General features: G+C 50.4%; 1 protein-coding gene across 1 annotated transcript; it reads right to left on the bottom strand.

The window, feature by feature from the left end:
• Window positions 1-1,106: 1,106 nt before the first annotated feature.
• LOC102395004 (myelin and lymphocyte protein) lies at window positions 1,107-15,747 on the bottom strand. The gene is made up of 4 exons (XM_006059838.4): window positions 15,002-15,747; window positions 5,343-5,510; window positions 4,048-4,170; window positions 1,107-1,281 (listed from the first exon to the last, which is right to left on the bottom strand). The coding sequence occupies exons 1-4, from the start codon at window positions 15,092-15,094 to the stop codon at window positions 1,186-1,188; spliced, it is 480 nt and encodes a 159-aa protein (XP_006059900.1). The 5' UTR covers window positions 15,095-15,747; the 3' UTR covers window positions 1,107-1,185.
• Window positions 15,748-19,732: the final 3,985 nt, after the last annotated feature.

Genomic DNA, 19,732 nt, shown 5'->3' with positions numbered 1-19,732 from the left:
TCTGCAAAGCTTGGGACTAACGAGGCTTAGTGTTAGACAACTGGCAACTGAAAAGGGGGAAAGAGCATGTCACAGCTTCTTTATAAAGAGAATGAAACTTCAAAACCTTGAGAAAACTTGGAAATTCAACTAAGCCTGCAGTTTTTTTTTTTTTGTTAGGGTTGAACATAAGCCTGTGTTAGCATCACTGGTACTTTATGAAAAAATGAGACTTCCTCGGTCAACACTTGGTTGCAAATTTTGTTAAACGTGACAAACTTCCTATCCTTTCTTTGTATTTAAAATATTCAGTATAAGCCCCGATCAAATCTTTTGCTCCTAATTTACTGCAACATTTTAAAAAATTTATTTATTTGGCTGTGCTGGGTCTTAGCTGTGGCATGTGGGATCTAGTTACCTGACCAGGGATTGAACCTGGGCCCCCTGCATTGAGGGCGTGAAGTGTTAGTCACTGGACTACCAGGGAAGTCCCTACTGTAACATTTTAACTGAAGTTTTAAGTAGACTCAGTGAAAGTGGCCTTTCCTGGTACAGTTACTGTGGAATAACAAACAGCTGTCATCTGAACTGCCCTTTGATGCTGCTTCTGAGATTTGGTCTAAGCAAGGATTCCTTAGAAAGAAAGCTGACATGATGGTGTTGCCCACGTGGGAGAATAAAAAAACAAAAAATAACCCCATGAGAGTATTGACCATAAAGGCACTTTATAAATTATTTGAAGACTTTATCATGTTTCTTCCTGCACATTGGTAAATATTTGCTGGGAGAGTTTTATTCTCTATGACAACTAAAATATCCTTGAAGATGTAAGATTTCCTTGAAGACCTAGAAACATGCTGCAAGATGGATACTCAAAAGAGCCCATGGAAATTGCAATCGATAGTAACAAAGACTCAGTCCAGAGACCAGTGGGGGATCCTTGTTTTGTGGTCTCTCAGATCACAGTCCCCACTTCCCACCCCACCACCCCCTTCAATAGGAAATGACCCTAGAAAGACTTCTCAACTCTTGGAGGCTAAAGGTAGCAAGCCCTTTACCCTGACACGAAGGTACATGAACAGTCAACATAGCACCCACAAAGAAAGAGAATGTGGCTTTTTGTTTTCTTTTTCCACAATCGAGAGCAATTCTGCAGCCTCAAATGTTATGCTGGAAGGCAGCCTGATGAGTGACCATTGTCTGTTTTCAGGAATGTTCTCTGTTCCTGTAGGAAACCTTGCATCTGATTAAAGAAAACACGGCGTGGACCATGTACAGCAGTGTGACTATGATTGAAAACACCTGCAACCAAGAAAAATAACCGTTAATGGGGGTTCCTGGTGAGAGGGCAAGTCATGGGCCTTCCAAGCTGGGCTGGCCGCTTGCATGACACTTGGCCCTGAAGTTTGTGGACTGCCATTGCTTCCCATCACTCACACAGTCATCCTTTCAGAGCCCAGGTGTAGCCCAGAATGTTCTAGGCACTGACTCCAGGTGACCTATTGCATCTCCTGACCTTGGCATGGAAAGTCAGCTGTCTGCCATCACACATCTCCATTTGGTGCCACCCAGTTGGAAATGAGGGCCCTCAGAGACCCCTCCAAAGATACTTGCAGCAAACATCCCCTGCTCTTCATGGAAAACTTCCTTCCTGCACACCAGGATGACCAGAGTCCACCAGCTTTGATTCCAGCAGCCTTGGCTCAGAGAATATGACTGCGTGGGTTTGCTGGCTCTGGTTAAGGTCTCATTGCTGTCTGGACATCCTCAGACCCCCACCAGAATTTTGCACTAAGATCCTGAATTTCACAAGCATAGGCCAGGAAGCCAGGACACAGGAAGTGAGGGACTGGCATGGGGAAGGAGGAATTTTGAGCTTTTGCTGAAAGGAGGGGGCTTACTGAGAAAGCGGCTGGGAGCAGAGGCTGAGAAATGTGGCAGACGGTCACACTGTGCCTGGTCAAGGCCCTGGCTTGCCACGCTCTCACCTGGGCACTGTCTATCCTCTCACCCAGCTCGGAGTGGCTGGCCCCGAGGGCTGCCTGCCCACAAGCAAACATCCACATCTGGCTTGGCTTTGGGTGTGGGGTCAAGAGTTTCCAGCTGCTGGGGTTGAGATGAGGGAGGTACCTGTGGTTTCTCTACTGTGGGGGGTGTAGAAACAGTGATCTGAAGGTGACGGAGGAGGCGGATGACCCTCCCAAGGGGCGGAAGAGCAGCCCAGGTGCTGCCTTGCTGTAGTTGGGCGCCATCTTGGGAGATGAACTAACATGGGAGAGGCTCCCACTCTGTGGGACAGTTGAGGGGGTCCCAGGGACCATGAGAGGGCCCTGCTTATGGAACTGGGAGCAGCTGGGAGCTGAGGGGAGTGTGTGGCTTCCCCAGGGAATGGGATGGGCCCCTGGAGGCTAGCAGACAGGCTTCGAGGCTCTCTCCCCGAGACCCCTCCCTCTGAGAGCAGGAAGGGCACCCGCACTAACCCCCTTCCCAGAGCCCAGCGGCGCCCACCCCATGGGCTTTATTTCAACCTCTGTTCTGTTGTTCACTCAGTGGTGTCCGACTCTGTGATCCCATCAACTGCAGTACACCAGGCTTCCTTGTCCTTCACCATCTCCCGTTTGCTCAAGTTCACGTCCACTGAGTCAGTGATGCTATCTAACCATCTCATCCTCTGCTGCCCTCTGATCTACCCTTCCCAAAAGGTGTGAGGGGACACAGCTTTGGCACCTGGGATGGTCATGTTGTGGTCTGTCATCACATTCGACCTCAGGATTTCCTAGAAATCTAAGTAAGGAGTAATGTTTCTTCAACTTTTTCTTGCTTTTTAAACAATGTTCATGGTTAGAAATACATCTGATATGAATTAGCACCCTGATGCAAGCCCACACAAGCACAACTCTGGAAAAGAGTTCTAGGAAACAATACATTCTCATTCCCTGCCATTCTTTTTTTTTTTTTTTAATGTATGTATTTTTAATTGGAGGATAATTGCTTTACAATATTGTGTTGGTTTCTGCCATACATCAACATGAATCAGCCGTAGGTTATACTTAAGTCCCCTCTCTCCTGAACTCCTGGTCATTCTGATCCATTTCAGCAACGAGAAAATTAGGTCATGAACTCATGGCCCACTAAGGGGTCTTGTCCCCGCAGTGGGAGGATGTTCCTTTTAGAGCTTAGGGACCTGCAGTCTCACCCCATCTATTCTAATGGGGTGAGGGAGGTTCCAGCCCCTGTTCTACCCATTGCTACCTGGGAAGCCTTGGGAGGAAGTGGTTTAATAGCTCTCTCATCCTCCAGGGAAACAAAAAGAATTGCTGTCTCATTTTATAGGTGAGCAAACTGAGGCTCAGAAGGCGCAAGAGACTTGCAGAAAGAATGAGTGTGAAGTTCACACCCTCTTACTGCACAGGTTCTCAGAGCTGTCAGGAAGGAGACCCCGTGGACAAGAGACAAAGGTCTAATCCCAGAAGCAAACACCCACAGCTGGAGGTCTGGACACGCTGTTCCTGGAGGGGCCTCCCCGCAACCCCAGAGCCAGGGCCTGGGAGACACTGGCCACTCAGTTTCCCATCCCTGGTCTCAACACTGCCCCCGCCCTGACCATGAGCTTCCCTGGAAGACCCTCAGGGACAGCCTGGAACCCAGGTGGGCAGACTCTCTGCTCACAGTTGTGCTAAGAGTGTGGGTAACAGAGCAGCTGGCCTGGACCCCACCTGCATCCTCGGGCTGCTGTGAGGGGAAAATGATTGTTCACAGGAGCTCCGACAGTGCCAGGCGCTCATGGTCGCGCCCCCTCCCACATCTGCCCCCTCAAAGCCCACCCAGGCTCAGACCCCTGGCCAGCCCGGGCCTGGGCACTGCAGAACTGACTGTGCCCGAGAGGGTCTGGGCGCATCAGTTCCCTCGTCTGGGGCTTTGTTTTTGCAGAAATGAGGAGGAAGTTTTACTTGGTTGAGAATTAAGTGAACTAAGAACCGCCAGGGAGGACTCAGGAACCCTTCTGCTCAGAACCCCCGTCAGTGGGCAGCGGGAGCTGTGAACACTGAGGCTGAACTGAGGACTCACCACAGCGGAGATGTTTTCACTGTAATGTTTGTGTATGTCGTCTTGCAGGCCGATAGTGACCAGAGTTTCCAGGGCAGAGGCGCTGAAGTAGAACAGGGCGGCGAGGCAATGGTAGGCTGTGTCCTGCAGGTCAGAAGGGGCCATCAGAGAGATGGGGTGCCAGTGGTGACGTGGGCGGCTATGGTCCCGAGGGGCCACTGAGCCCACCCGTCCTTGCCTGGCCAGGCCCCTCTGTTACCCTCTGTGGTTTCCTTTTACCCCTTCCCCACCCAACCTCCGATCCACCCCCAGCCCCTCCTCACAAGGACTGATTCACTAACCAGGGCTGCTCCTTGGTTTGGGAGCAGAGAAAGGACTTTAAAGGAGGAGGGACTTTCACTTGAGATGAGATCTAGTAAGGGCTGGGAGAGGGCCTCTTGGATTGTTGGAAACTGGTTTTGGACATGGGAGGTGTTATGCACGGTCAGCCCAGAGTTCAGATGTGGTCTTGGTGCCAGTGCAGAGTGAAAAGCTTAGGCCGTGTCTGTTGTTTTGTTGTTCATTTTGGGGGGTAGTCTAGCGGGGCTCCAGGTATAGTTAAAAGGAAAAAAGTACTAGAACGGGCTTTGAGTAGTTGTGAATGGAGGGGGTTTCTAAAGTCTAGGCCGGAGGCCTTTGGAGAGTAAGAGGCCTGGCTGACGGCCCCACCCCCGTCCAGGGGAGGTCAGGGCAGGTGGCCCAGGTGTCAGTTTCCCCCTTCACGGGCCTCAAGGCAGAATTCACGCGGAAGGGAGATCACAGGCCATCTCTCCCCTCGCCAGGCTCCTCTCCAGTGACCCCGTGTTAGAGGCGGGACGGGAGTGGGTGACCCGCGTTAGAGGCGGGGAAGGGAGCGGGTGACCCCGCGTTAGAGGCGGGGACGGGAGCGGGGCAGTGAGCACGCCTCACACTGGGCAGCGGGACCCACCCCCGGCGCCCCGGCCCCTCCCCGGAGGTGAAAGCCAGTCCTGTGGGTGGTGGGAGAGGCCTACCGACCCCTGGCAGGTGCGGGAGGGACAGGGAGGGATGCTGGGCTGCTGGTTTCCAGGAAAGGGGTGATCGCAGAGGAGAAGGCAGAGCAGCCCCCGGAGAACCAGGCAGGGACAGCGTCAGTCAGCCTCCTGCTGCGGGAGCCCAGGGCTGCTGTCGCCGCTCTGGCCTTGGAGGGCGCGCGGGAGACACCCACAGGGCTCCTCACCCCGCACTGGGAAAGCCCGCCTCCCAGGGGACAGTGCCCATCACTACCCCCTGCCCCAGACATGCAGGGCTGGACTCACCAGGGTGATCCAGAAATTCCAGTTCTTATGGGCACCAACAATGTAGAGGAAAAGCAGGAGAGTGGTGACTGTGAAGCAGGACACGGACACGAACAGGACCCAGCCCTGGACCAGGGGGACGGGCACCTGGGTCAAGAGGATGAGAATCCACACCAGCCCCCCAAAGGCCTGCAGAGGGAGGGAGACAGGGTGACGGTCAGACCAGGAGGGCCCGGGCCCAGCGGTCACACTGGGGAGCCGGGGCCCTTCTCAAATGTTAACTCGGTTAATCCTCATACTGGACCATTTGTGAGATGGGCAAACGGAGTCATATACAAGGTAAAACTTTGTCACCACTAGAAAGAATTTATGACATCCAGCTTTATCCTTAGAAGAGCTAATTCTGAGGTTATATCCTTCCTAAATTTTGGATGGCAGAAAGCAAAGAGGAACTAAAGAGCCTCTTGATGAAGGGAAAAGAGGAGAGTGAAAAAGCTGGCTTAAAACTCAACATTCAGAAAACTAAGATCATGGCATCCGGTCCTCATCACTTCATGGCAAATAGATGGGGAAACAGTGGAAACTGTTGTAGATTTTGTTTTCTTGGGCTCCAAAATCCTGTGACTGCAGTCGTGAAATTAAAAGATGCTTGCTCCTTGGAAGAAAAATTATGACAAACCTGGACAGTGCATTAAAAAGCAGAGACATCACTTTGCTGACAAAGGCCCATATAGTCAAAGCTATGATTTTCCCAGTCGTCATGTACAGATGTGAGAGCTGGACCATAACGAAGGCTGAGTGCCAAACAGTTGATGCTTTTGAATTGTGGTGCTAGAGAATACTCTTGAGAATCTCTTGGACTGCAAGGAGATCAAACCAGTCAATCCTAAAGGAAATCAACCCTGAATACTCACTGGAACTGGACTCATGCTGAAGCGCTAATATTTTAGCTGCTGCTGCTGCTGCTAAGTCGCTTCAGTTGTGTCCGACTCTGTGCGACCCCATAGACGGCAGCCCACCAGGCTCCCCCGTCCCTGGGATTCTCCAGGCAAGAACACTGGAGTGGGTTGCCATTTCCTTCTCCAATGCATGAAAGTGAAGTCGCTCAGTCGTGTCGGACTCTTCGTAACCCCATGGACTGCAGCCTACCTGATGCAAAGAGCCAACTCATTGGAAATGACGCTGATTCTGGAAAGATTGAAGGCAGGAGTAGAAGGGGATGACAGAGGATGAGATGGTTGGATGGCATCATTGACTCAATGGACGTGAGTTTGAGCAAACTCTGGGAGATGGTGAAGGACAGGGAAACCTGGCGTGTTGCACTCCATGGGGTCACAGAATCGGACATGACTGAGCAACTGAATTACAGCAAGTATTTTTGATATAAAAATATTCTTTCTTTTATAAAATGGTAGGGACTAGTTGATCCTTTTGGTCTTTACTTTGCAAAATGAATTAGCTACACTATGTTATTAGCATTAAAAAAAATTGGCCCCTAAATGACCAAGTCCAGGAAGCACTCTATCTACTGGAGGCATGGCAGGAGTGGGAAGGACCCAAGAGGGCCTGGTCTTGGATGACCTAGGGCAGGCATGAGAGAAGTGGTCTTTTCCTTGTCATTATCCAGAAGACACTCTGTTTGGTGTCCTCAGGGTCAGGGAGTTCCAGGAGCGTAAGGACAGATGTAGAGGTCATGACCTCAGAACCTCAAAGCCAAGGGCTTGTAGACAGGCTTGCCCTCGTTTGGATGGACCTTCTTCCCTTCCTGTGCCCACTGGCTTTACCCAGCAGGATACAGAGGAATAAGGAGGTTTCATGAAAAATATGAATATCAGCCGTAAGAGACAAAAAAAAAATCCTTGGACGCTTGGATCAGACAGGAGTGGGTTCTGTGCAAGAAAAACAGGAGATCTGATGGGAGGCACCCAGGGGGCCGGCAGCGCGGCGAGCTCACAGCAGTGCGCGTGCAGCAGTGAGCAGAGCGCCTCAGCCAACAGCGCTGCTCTGCAGGGCCTCAGGCTCTCTCTTTGGGAACGGTGTGGGTGTCAGTTTTACCCTTCTGCCCTTGTGGTCGAGGATTCTCTTCTGATTCATACACATTGGCCAGGTAGGAGATAAATGCCAGTCCCTTTCCTGTGGACGCATCCTGAGAACTAGTTGTCTCAGAGAGCCCAGTGTGTGCCAGGAACATGGGCAGAGTCATGCATCAGGCAGGGGGCAGACCCCAAGACTGGCCTGCAGTACGGGAAAGGGTGCTCTCAGAGTGGGCTTCCAGGTCAGCTGGGTATGAAGGACTTAGCCGCACGGGCACCCACACCGGGGCACCGTGAATGGAGACCACTGAGGGGCTGATCTGTCTTAGGGAAGGGTCCTAAGACGTAAGAGCGGTTGGGTGGTCCCCTTCTGGCCAGGTCCCTCGACCCACAGTGTCTGGCTTATCAGAAGGCAGCTGGAGGGCATGATGGAGGCTCTGGGAGACTGCGGGCAAGGTTTAGTGCCAGCAGGTGCCCTCGCCCTGAAACAGGGCCCTGCCAGACGCTGATAAACTGACACGATGACAAATCATGTTTGAAAAGTTTAACCAGACCCAGTGGCAACTGCTCCTCTGCCTTCTGGCAGATATGGCAATTTGCTATTAATACATGCTCAGAATTCACAAAGCTTTCCCCAGGGTCCTGGCACCGTGCTGGTGCCACCTGAAGGCACAAGACAGGAGGGGCAGCCACAGCATCCTCTTCTCCTTGGTCACCACCCATGGTCAGGCTGGCCAGAGCGGCTCCTGGCAGAGGACATGCCCACTTCTGCCCTCCGTTTCCCCTCTTTGGGGAGAAGAGTCTTTGGGACGCCCTTTTGAGATAGGTTATCTGTGTGGTACTTGACCCAGAGACAAGTTGAATGTTCCCTCAACAGCCTCACCCGCCCCCAAATCTACTCAGTGCCCTGCCTGAGAAGGGCGTCTAAAGAAAAGGTGGTGTGGATCACCCATACTGCCCCTGCCCCTCCCCGCTTGCCCCCTTTCAGCACACACTAGCCAGGTGATCTCAGACCATGCATTTGAGGCGTTAATAAATTAATCATTGCACCTGGTTGCTACCAAGCAGTAACTGTGTGCCTCACTCATCTTAAGAGCTTTGTGTATATGACATTCACTTATTCCTCACAGCATCCCACAGGTTTCTACTGCCATGTCCCCATTTTATTGATGCGAAACCTGAGGCACAGTTGCCTGCTCACATCCCCACAGCTGCTGAGTGCCGGCTTCGACAGGCTGGCTGTGGAGCCCAGGTCAGGACCTGTGTGTGTGTGTGGCAGTTACGGCACTGACGCAAGAGCAGTTCACCATGACGCTGCCCTCGTGTGTAGGGTCGGCTTTAGAAGTGGCCAGGAGAAGAGTCGCATTGGTGGAGAGGAGCCTGCCCCACGAGCCTTGCTCCTGCTGCCAGCTGTCCTTCGGCCCTGGGGCTGGTGAGCTGCAGAGGAGGTGCCCCGCCCCCACCCTCCCCCGGTTCAGCATGCTCTGTTCTGTGACCCCTCTTCTGGCAACAGCTGCGTGGTGTGTGTGGCTCAGAGAGACAGGCTTACACCACCCGGTCGTGCCTGTCTCCCTCTTCCTGTGACGGCCCTGCAGCCTTCAGAAGTCAGGAGCTCCAGGGTAGGGGTGCAGGCCCGGGGAGAGCTGCCATGCCCCACCCGAGACACCACTCTTCCCTGGTCCTGGGCAGTTTCCTGGTCTTGTGGGGGGAGTGGTGTCCACCCTGCTGACCTGGAGGCTGAAGGTCTGGCATCTGCAACTCCCAGGCTATTGGGAAGTCAGGTATGGGAATATGGACTGGGAGTAAGCAACAACTCACTGGACCACAGATTTAAAAAATTGATCAAGCTTTTCACACTCGTTGGACTAGCAGAAAATTACAAAGTCTGACTCTACCAAGTGAGGCAAGGTCTGGGAACAATGGAGACTTTGATAAGCTGCTGGTGGGAGTCAGGAAGGTTATACAGTATGGGAACCTTCTTTCTAAAAGAATGCAAAGCAAGCCAGAGTCTTGGAAACAGTCTGCGCAAGCAGGGGTCCTGAGCTTAATTAATATTTATTAGCTTCCTGGTAACTCCGCTCCTGGGCTGTGTAAGGGGGAATAACCCTTTTGGACAGTGATGTGCTAACATCTGGGAATAGGAGGACGTGCAACCCCTATGACCCAGTGTGTGTGTTCTTGAAAGAAATTCCCAACATACAAGTAAAGGGAAAACAAGAATGTTCTTTGGCAGTGCCATCTGCAATATCAAAATGAAGCAGATTGAAAATCGCCCAAATGCCCATCAACAGAAGATGGATAAAGAGTGTCAACATGTATAAACCTCAGAACAAGGCTGCATGAAAAGCCTGTGGCAGAAGGATATATACAGGGCAACAAAACTTTCATAAAGTGAGAAAACATAAAATCACACCACGTGTAGTCATAGGTAGTTAGGGGTGCAGTCAAGTTTTAACCTTGAACACACATTCAGCCCAGGGGTGGTTCTGTAGCTGGAAGAAGAGACAGTAATAAGCAGAGTATCCAGGGGGCTTAAATGTCGTCTGAAAGTTCTATTTCCTTAATACTGAGAGGAACATTAAGATTTGACAAAACTGCAATAATTACAAGGGTTTTCATTAAAGTATTATACATAGTGTAGTGTCCGTCACTCGGTCGTGTCCGACTCTTTGCAGCCCCACGGACAGCAGCCCGCCAGGCTTCTCTTTCCATGGAATTCTCCAGGCAAGAATACTGGAGTGGGTTACCATTTCCTTCTCCAAAAATATTATATATACTTTTCTATAATATTTGAAATAGTTCTTAATTTTAAGAAGCTGAAGTGGAGGGGTTTCCCTGGTGGCTCAGTGGTAAAGAACCACCTGCCAATACAGGAGAGGCAGGTTTGATCCCTGGTCTGGGAAGATCCCTCGTGGCTCGGAGCACTTAAGTCCGTGGGCCACTTCTGAGCCTGTGCTCTGGAGCCCATGCGGCTGAGGCCCGTGTGCCCTCGAGCCTGAGCGCTGCGAGAAGAGAAGTCACTGTGACGAGGCGCCCACACATCACAGTGGGAGTCAGCCCACTCCCATAACTAGAGAGAAGCCCGCACAGCAACGACGGCCCAGCACAGCCCAAATAAATAAATTATTCTTCTTATTATTTTTAGATTCACTTTTTATTTATTTTTTTTGGAGGCTAATTACTTTACAATATTGTATCGGTTTTGCCATACACTGACATGAATCCGCCATGGGTGTACATGTGTTCCCCATCCTGAATCCCCCTCCCTCCTCCCTCCCCATCCCATCCCTCTGGGTCATCCCAGTGCATCAGCGCCGAGCACCCTGTCTCATGCATCGAACCTGGAAAAAACAAACTGACGTGGAATTGGCACAACAGGAAATGAACTGTTTCACCTTGACCAGTTCGGTGGTACTTAATACATTCATGACATTGTGCAGTCCACCATCTCTAACTCCAAAACATTGTATCACCCCAAAAGGAAGCACCATGCCCATTAAACTGCTCCCTGTTTCCCTCTCTTCTCAGGCCCTAGTAAACCACTGGTTTGTGTTCTGTGTCCATAGCTTTATCTATTCTGTGCCTTTCATGTAAATGGGATCCTGCACCACGTGACCTTTTGTGTCTGGCTTCTCAGCACAGCGGTTTCACATTCATTAACTCTATAGTATGGATCGGTGCTCCATTCCTTTCTAAGGCTGAGTAATATTCCATTGCATGGAAGGTCACAATTTCTTTATTAATTCACCCACTGATGGGACATTTGGGCTATTCCTCCCTGTTAATTACTGTGAATGGAGCTGCTATAAACATGCATTTTTATGTACCTATTCAGGTCTCTGTATTCAATTCTTTTGGTCATAAATCTAGGTTTGGAATTGCTGGGTCATGTGGTAGTTATAATTATGTTTTAAAAATTTTAGTTAAAATTTTAATTTTATCTTGGAGGATGGGTGATTAACAAAGTTGTGTTCGTTTTGAGTGTGCAGCAAAGTGATTCATCTGTACACACACACGCACCTATTCCTTCTTGAATTCTTTTCCAATTTAGGTTATTAAGTAATATTGAGCAGAGTTCCCTGTGCTATACAGTAGGTCCTTGTTGGTTATCTATTTAAAACATAGCAGTGTGTACATGTCAATCCCAAACTTCCAATCTATCCCTGCCCCCTACCCTTTCCCCGGGCAGCCGTTAATTTAATCTCTGCGAATCTGTTTCTGTTATAAATAAGTTCATTTGTATAATTTTAAAAAAGATTTGCATATAAGCAATATCATATGATATCTGACTTATTTCACTTAGTATGATCATCTCCAGGTCCACTGAAGTTGCTGCAGTTGGCATTATTTCATTCTTTTAAATGGCTGAGGAATATTCCATTGCATGTATGTGCCACATCTTCTTTATCTAGTCATCTGTCAATGGACATTTAGATTGCTTTCATTTCTTGGCTATTTTAAACTGTGCTGCAAAGAACACTGGGGTGGATATTTCCTTTCAGACCATGTTTTTCTCCAGATATACACCCAGGAGTGGGATTGCAGTATCATATGGTACCCACTCCAGTACTCTTGCCTGGAAAATCCCATGGATGGAGGAGCCTGGTAGGCTTCAGTCCATGGGGTTGCGAAGAGTCAGACATGACTGAGCGACTTCACTTATACTTTTCACTTTCATGCACTGGAGAAGGAAATGGCAACCCACTCCAGTGTTCTTGCCTGGAGAATCCCAGGGACGGCAGAGCCTGGTGGGCTGCCGTCTGTGGGGTCGCACAGAGTCGGACATGACTGAAGTGACTTAGCAGCAGCATGGTAGCTTTATTTTAGTTTTTTAAGGAATCTCCATGCTACTGTTCTCTGTAGTGGTTGTACCAATTTACATTTGTACCAACAGTGTAGGAGGTGTTTCCTTCTCTCCACACCCTCTCCATTATTGTCGTAGATTTTTGTGATGATGGCTGGTAATTATTTCTGAGGAATTACCAAACTGTATTTCATAGCAGGTGAACAAATTTACATTCCCACCAGCAATGTCTGAGGGTCCCAATTTCTCCACATCCTAGCCAGTACTTATTTTCCAGTTTTTTGATAACAGTAGTCCTAATTTCATGTGAAGTAGTAGCTCATTGTGTTTTTAAAATATTTTAGTTATTTATTTTATTTTCATTGCTGTGCAGGCTTTTCTCTAGCTGTGGAGCGCGGCTCCTCTCCAGTTGCAGCGCGCGGGCTTCTCGCTGCAGCGGCTTCTCTAGCTGTGGAGCGCGGCTCCAGGGCCTGCAGGCTCAGTAGCTGCCGCACACCGGGTCAGTAGTCACTGTGGCTTTGATTTCATTTTCCTAATGATTAATGATGATGGGTATCTTTGCACATGCTTATTGACCATTTGCATGTCTTCTTTGGAGTACTGTGTATTCAAGTCCTTTGTTCATTTTCTTAACTGGGTTGTATATGTTTTGTTGTTGAAACAGTTCATAATTTAAAAAATATAAACATCCCTCCCAGATTGGCCAGCTCCTTCTTAGGCCCTTTAGTTCTCTACGCTTTCCACACATCAAAACACCTACAGCTTTGTACGTGTACAACTTACACAAACAAAAATATAAAGAACAGGCATCTGCTTTCTTTTCTGCCCTCCCAGGCACCCTATGAGCCCACCCCCAATTCAAGGAGGAAGTAAAAAATTTAGGATGACACTGAGGCATCAGAGCCCTCCGGAAGTGGGAGGGGTGTGATCCGGTAAGCAGGGGTTGATGGGGAAGAGAAACAAATGACTTCTAAGACAGGTGTGAGAGAGGTATTTGGGGCAAAGGAGACATTTTCTTAGAAGCCGCTACTATCTGCCGGCATCAAAATGACGCATTGCAGGTAGTCCATGGATCTGAGATTTCCTACACCTGGTTTTCTACTTTTGTTAATTTAGGGGGATCCTCCTCATCACCCAGGACTCCCCCCAGCAGGCTGGGCTCATCCTTCACTCTGGCACTCCATCCACTAAGCTGTGATGACAAAGGAGACAGGGGGTGCTGGGAGGCTGTCCCTTCTGTGACGCCAGGATCCCCCTACCCCCAGCACACACACCTGCTGCCACCTGAGCCAGACCTTGTCTGCGCAAGAGGAGGAGGGTGCACCAGAGTCTTCTGCATGAAGCCCAACTAACACACTCTCTCATGACTCTTGTTATAATGCTCCCCAAACAGTCACAAGGGCAGAGCAAGCCACTCATCAGGGCAACCTACGAGACACTAGCAAGTCCTTTTGTTGCTTAAAAATTCTCTCTGCCCCACCACACCTCACCTTTAGCCAGCATCTTTTTCGGTTACAAAACTTGCCGTTGTAAATACAGTAGGCTCTGAAGGAACCACCCATTCACTACTTATTCCCTGGTCTTAGGTTCTACAGGATCATTTCCAGAAACCCAGCCTTGAGCAAGCACAGGCTCAGTGCTGATTGGAAGCAGAGATGAGTGGTCTGGGAAGGAACATTCTAGTGGATGCCAGTCCTTTCCACTCTGGGCCTGAGTGTCCCCACCTACAAATGGTGTGGCTAGGTCCAGAAGTGTCCAGGGCTTCTCCTAGATGTCAGCTCCTCCACAGGGGTGCGACCAGGCTACCTTGATCCCTTCTGCCATCTCCCCCAACCCTCCAGGGAAGACAGAACCTGCTCCCTTTTCTGTTCACATCTACTTGACAATCAGGAGACAAGAAGCTGGGATCCCGTTTCTAAACAGGTCTGGACGTTTTCTTTTCCAACGGACTGGCCAGGCGGCCATTTCTGCGGTGGGGCTGCAGGGGAATGAGTCTCGCGGCTTCTGGCGTTAAAGCCACAGAAGGAATACAGCCTGCCTGCCACCCCTCCACCGCCTTTAGGCGAGGCCCTGGGAAGTTTAGCCTGAGTCCCACAGGGAGCACTTCACAGGAGCCCAGAGGAAGAAGCGCTTTCCCGCAGCCTCGGGTTGAGGCTGTGCGGCTCCAGTGTAAGGAAGGACCAACTGCAGGGGAAGGAGTCCTTGGATGCTCAAGGTCAGCCAAGTCAGGACCCGGCTCTCACAGGCCTCTCTCCCTCCCTCCATCCCTCACACTGGGTACAATGACTGTGGCAAGCAAACGACGGCCGGTTTTATCATTTCCAGATTGCCAAAATTTCATTCACTCGCCAGAAACGTCCAAGATAAAATAATCCGGATTCGGTTCCTCCTGCAACACCAACCCTATCTCCACACCGCTTTCGGTAATACTTAATCTTTCTTTTGCCGATTTTTATATTTTTTAAACAAATTCCTGACCATGGAGAGAGCTGGGCGCCTCTACAAGGACGTCGATCGCCAAGAAGCCCATGGGAAGCAAGTTAGGAGCGCAGCTTTGGTACCTGCGCGCTGCCGGTGGACCCGGGCCAGCTTCCGACCACTGAGCCGTGTGAGTTTGGTTTCTCCACCTAAGCCCCGGTGACGGTCTCCCCGTCGTCGCGGGCTAGAAGGGGCCAGAAGACTACATGTGGCGGTGGGGAAGAGACAGTCCTCACCCTCCTTCTCTACCCCACCCAGTGCTCCGGGACCAGGGCCGCTCCGGGACGGGCGGGCGGGGAGAGCGCGCGCGGCACTGCCCATCCCGTCCCGTCCCAACCCGCCCTCCTTGGTCCTCAGCGACTCACAAACTCGAAGATGAAGAGCAGGTCGGGGAAGGTGGTGAAGACCGCGGAACCCCTGGGCAGCCTGAGGCCGCTCGAAGCCGTTCCGGTGGCCATGCAGGCGCGCGGGTGTCCGCCTCGGAATCAGAGGCGCGCGTCTCTGGCTCCGCGCTGACCGAGCACTTCAAGGCTCGGGGAGCCCGGTGAGTCGGGTGCACCCGCGAGGATTGAGGCCTGGATTTCCGGGCCAAGAAAAGAGGAGCCCCAGGCCGCTGCCGGCGGGGCCCTGCCACCGCCCTAGACCGTCGGGCTTCGCCCTGAACCACCCGGGAGTAGGGGCGGGGACTTGGCTCCTGCGTCCCAGGTCTGCGCTCCACCTCCAAACCCTAGCCTAACAAAACCACTTCGGCTAGGCGCTTTGCACACTTTGGGTCTTAACAAGTGATGATCACCATACCTTAAGAATGATGTCTGTCAAAAACCAGCACTCAGAACTCCTTGTCTTCGCACTCCTCCGGTCGCCATTGCTCCAGCTGCTCTTAAGGTGGACTTCTTTCGTCTTTCTGCTGGGTGAGTTAATATTTGTGACCTCTGGTTCCAGGCTCCAGGAGGGGCCAGTTCCCAGTCCTGCCCACAGCTGCAGGGACGGTGCTGAGACTCTCTCTGGCTTCCCATCCCCTTTCCCTGAGCCCTAGGAGCCAGCACTGGGAACCCTGCCCCCGTGGTCCGCGCACTCCGTGCTGGAGCTGCTGGGCGATGGATCAAGGGCAGTCACAGAGGCCTTGAACCTTGGAGCGGGGAGGGAGCCAGCACTGCCCAGTGCTTGCTAAGTACCCAGCACCCCATAGGTTCTTTGTTCACGTGACCTCATTTGATGCTGGGAGGAGAGTGCAGGGAGACCCAAGAGCACCCACCAGCCCAGCCTGGCTTGGGCTAAGGGTCCAGGGAGCTTTTGGAGGAAGGGACTCTTGAGGAGTGAGCAGTGGTTAACTGGAGGGAGGAGGCAGCCTTCCCTACAGAGGAGCAGCAAGCACTGGCCCTGGAGGATGGTCAGGCCCTGTTCCTCACACTGGGAATCCCTGAGGGGGTCAGAGCCACTCTGCTGGGGGAGCAGGGGGAAGAGCCAAGGCATCCAGGGCAGAAGGAAGCAGGCACAGACAGGTTCTTCGAGAAGACAGGGAGGAGAGCCTGAGCAAGAAGAGGTGGGCAAGGTGTGCCTGGAGAGTCCTGGAGGCTGGAAAGGCTCTGATCTCTGTGGGGAGCAGAGTGGCTCCTGGGGCAGAGCTGGAAAGGCCAAGGGCAGTCTGGGCTCAGGAGGAAAGAGGCAAAATTTTGTATATGTTGTTGTTGTTCTGTCGCTAAGTTGTGTCCAACTCTTTGTGACTCCAGGGCCTGCAGCATGCCAGGCCTCCCTGTCCCTCACCATCTCCCAGAGATTGCCAAGTTCTTGTCCATTGAGTAGGTGATGCAATCCAACCATCTCATCTTCTGTCGCTCTCTTGTATGTTAATGAGCCTCATCATGGAATCAGAACTTTTAAAATTGGTGTTAGTTGCCTCAAAGACAAACCTGCTAAAGAAACACAGGCCATGGCGGTTTGAATTCTGGATGTAGAAAAAGAAAAACTCAAGAGTTTTTTCCTCTTCTCATTTAAGATTAAAAATACTTCCCCTTCTTTTGTCTTTTTAAAGTAACTACATCAAACTAAATAGTATAAGGCGTATCTCAACTTAGTCTTGTCCCCCCAGTTCAGCCCTGAGACTAATCTGACTCAATCTCCCTGTCCCAAAGAGGGGCGGGACCCTGTAGCTCTGCAGCAGAATTTGCCACCTGCCCATCAAGTTGCACCTGGAATCTGACCCAAATCAAAGGCTGATCTGAGCTCACCAGGTATCGCTAGTTGGCAAAGAACCCGCCTGCCAGGGCAGGAGACAGGAGATGAGGATTCTATTCCTGGGTTGGAAAGTTCCTCTGGAGAAGTGGCAACCCACTCCAGTATTCTTGCCTGGGAAATCCCATGGCCAGAGGAGCCTGTTGGCTATAGTCCATAGGGTTGTAAAGGGTGGGATTGAAGTGACTGAAGCAACTTAGCACCCATTGCATGGAGCACCATGCACCCAAAGGATGATCTGTGTACATCACCACTGCCTCACTTTGAACTCTTAAAAGGGGTGGGTCCTCATGGCCTTGCAATCCCAGGGAAGGAAACAGTTTCAAAAAGGAACTAGAATTTTCATCAGCAAATAAAATCTCTCAGCCCAGGAGAAACCCATCCTTGGTGGGATCGTTCCTCCCTGGATCACCCCATTGTGCATACAATATCATCAGCTGGTACCTTGTCAGGATGTGAACCAAGAACCACACCCTCCCCGACCCCGGCCCTTAGGAGGGCAGTGGGCTTACTCTTCCCTTCCTCTCCCCACCTCAGTCACCCACCCACCCCTCTGTGGACGTTCCACCCTTGGGTGGCCTGCTGGGACTGTGGGGTGAATGAGGTCTATCCAGCTCAGAAGTAGGTACAGAGGCAGCAGCCCCTTTGGGCTCAGTCTGGGGTCAACCGTGGTCACTGGGGTTCTGAGCAGCTGCCTTCAGCCCAGAGGGTTCTGTTTCTCCCCCATGAAAAGTTCTGGCTTCAGGTCCAGCATCTCCTGCTCAGAGGGCCTGGGTTCTCTCCCCCTCTGCCCACCTGCATCGAGCTAGTGTCTGAGTCCTGGCCCATGGAGGTGGTGAGGGCAAGCATGACCACCCTCCCCTCTCCTAACCCCTGGGCTCCCCACCCCCACATTCTCACTCTTTTCCTGCCCACCCCCCCTCCCCACATCTGCAGGAGCCCCTCCCTGCCCCCAGGCCCCTCCTCCAAACCAGCCCAGGCCCCGCCCAGTCACCGTCTCTCTGTCCCTCTCTGGTAGTTCATGCAATAGCTTTACATCCGTCTTCCCATGACATGTGTGGGAGTGCGCGCACCTAGTTGTGCAAACAGTGAGGGACCCTCTTTGCTCAGGTGATTCCCTGGGCTCACTATTTTGCATACCTTCTCTTATTACTTGCTCTACAACTCTACTTGGAACACAATTTTTTAATTGTGGTGAAATACACGTAACGCTCACCAGGTTCACCACTTTCACATGCACAGCTCAGTGCGGTCCATTCGCGTTGTTGGCAGCCATCAGCCCCATCCATCCCTGTACTCTCTTCCTCTTGGGAAACTGCATCCCTTACCTCCTAAGCAGTAAATCCCCATCCTCTCCCCTCAGTCCTGGCAATCACCGTTGTATTTACTGTTTCTAACTTTGATTATTCTAAGTACGTCATACAAGTTGAATCAGGCAATATGTATCCCTGTCCATTGGACTTCTGTCCCTTTGCATAATGTCCTTTAGGGTCATTTTTGTTATTACTGGTATCAGAATTTCCTTCCTTTTTAAGACTGAATAATACTTCATCGTACATACAGACCACCTTTTCCTTGTCTGCTTATCTTTAGACGGAGACTCCAGTTGTGCTGTGAACAGTGTGCTGCTACAAACGTGGGTGTACAAATACTTCTGTGAGACCCTGATTCCAATTCTCTTAGGAATATACCGAGAAGTGAACTTGCTAGGTTGTACGGTCATTCTAATTTTAATTGTTTCAAGAACCCACCATATTGTTTTCCATAGCAGCTGAACTATTTTACAATCCCATCTACAATGTGTAAGGGTTACAATTTCTCCACATCTTTGCCAACACTTTATTTTCTGCTTTTTAAAATATTAGCCATTCTAATGGATGTGAGGTACTCTCTTTTCATAATTTTCATTTGCATTTTCCTAATGAAAATTATACTGAGCATCTTTTTATATGCTTATTAGCCATTTATACATCTCCTTGGATAATGTCTATTCAAATCCTTTGTTCTTTTTCTTTTTTTGGCTGCTCTGCATGGTAGGTGGGATCTTAGTTCCCCAATCAGGGATCAGATCCACACCCCCTGCAGTGGAAATGCAGAGTCTTAACCACTGGACCACCAGGGAAGTCTCTCTGTTCATTTTTGAATCAACTTGTTTGCTTTTTCATAGTCAAGTTTCCACAGGCCTGTCATTTATATGATTTGCAGACATTTTCCATTGTTCTTTAGGTTGCCTTTAGACTCTGTGGATAGAGTTGCTTGATGGACAAATATGAGAAACTTTCATGAAATCCAATTTGTGTGTTATTTTTCTTTTAATACTTGTGCCTTTGGTGTCATATCTAACACATCATTGCCAAATCCTCATTTGATGCTTCTGGCATTTGTTTTCTTCTAAGTGACCTGCCTCTTGAGAAACCTATATGCAGGTCAGGAAGCAACAGTTAGAACTGGACATGGAACAACAGACTGGTTCCAAATAGGAAAAGGAGTACGTCAAGGCTGTATATCGTCACCCTGCTTATTTAACTTATATGCAGAGTACATCATGAGAAATGCTGGACTGGAAGAAGCACAAGCTGGAATCAAGATTGCCGGGAGAAATATCAATAACCTCAGATATGCAGATGACACCACCCTTATGGCAGAAAGTGAAGAGGAACTAAAGAGCCTCTTGATGAAAGTGAAAGAGGAGAGTGAAAAAGTTGGCTTAAAGCTCAACAGTCAGAAAACTAAGACATGGCATCTGGTCCTAATCACTTCATGGCAAATAGATGGGGAAACAGTGGAAACAGTGTCAGCCTTTATTTTTGGGGGCTCCAAAATCACTGCAGATGGTGACTGCAGCCATGAAATTAAAAGATGCT

Source organism: Bubalus bubalis, chromosome 12 (assembly GCF_019923935.1).
Source record: "Bubalus bubalis isolate 160015118507 breed Murrah chromosome 12, NDDB_SH_1, whole genome shotgun sequence".
Taxonomy (NCBI): domain Eukaryota; kingdom Metazoa; phylum Chordata; class Mammalia; order Artiodactyla; family Bovidae; genus Bubalus; species Bubalus bubalis.
The sequence above is the reverse complement of the archived record's forward strand: the minus strand, read 5'-3'. Positions and strand labels throughout refer to the sequence as shown.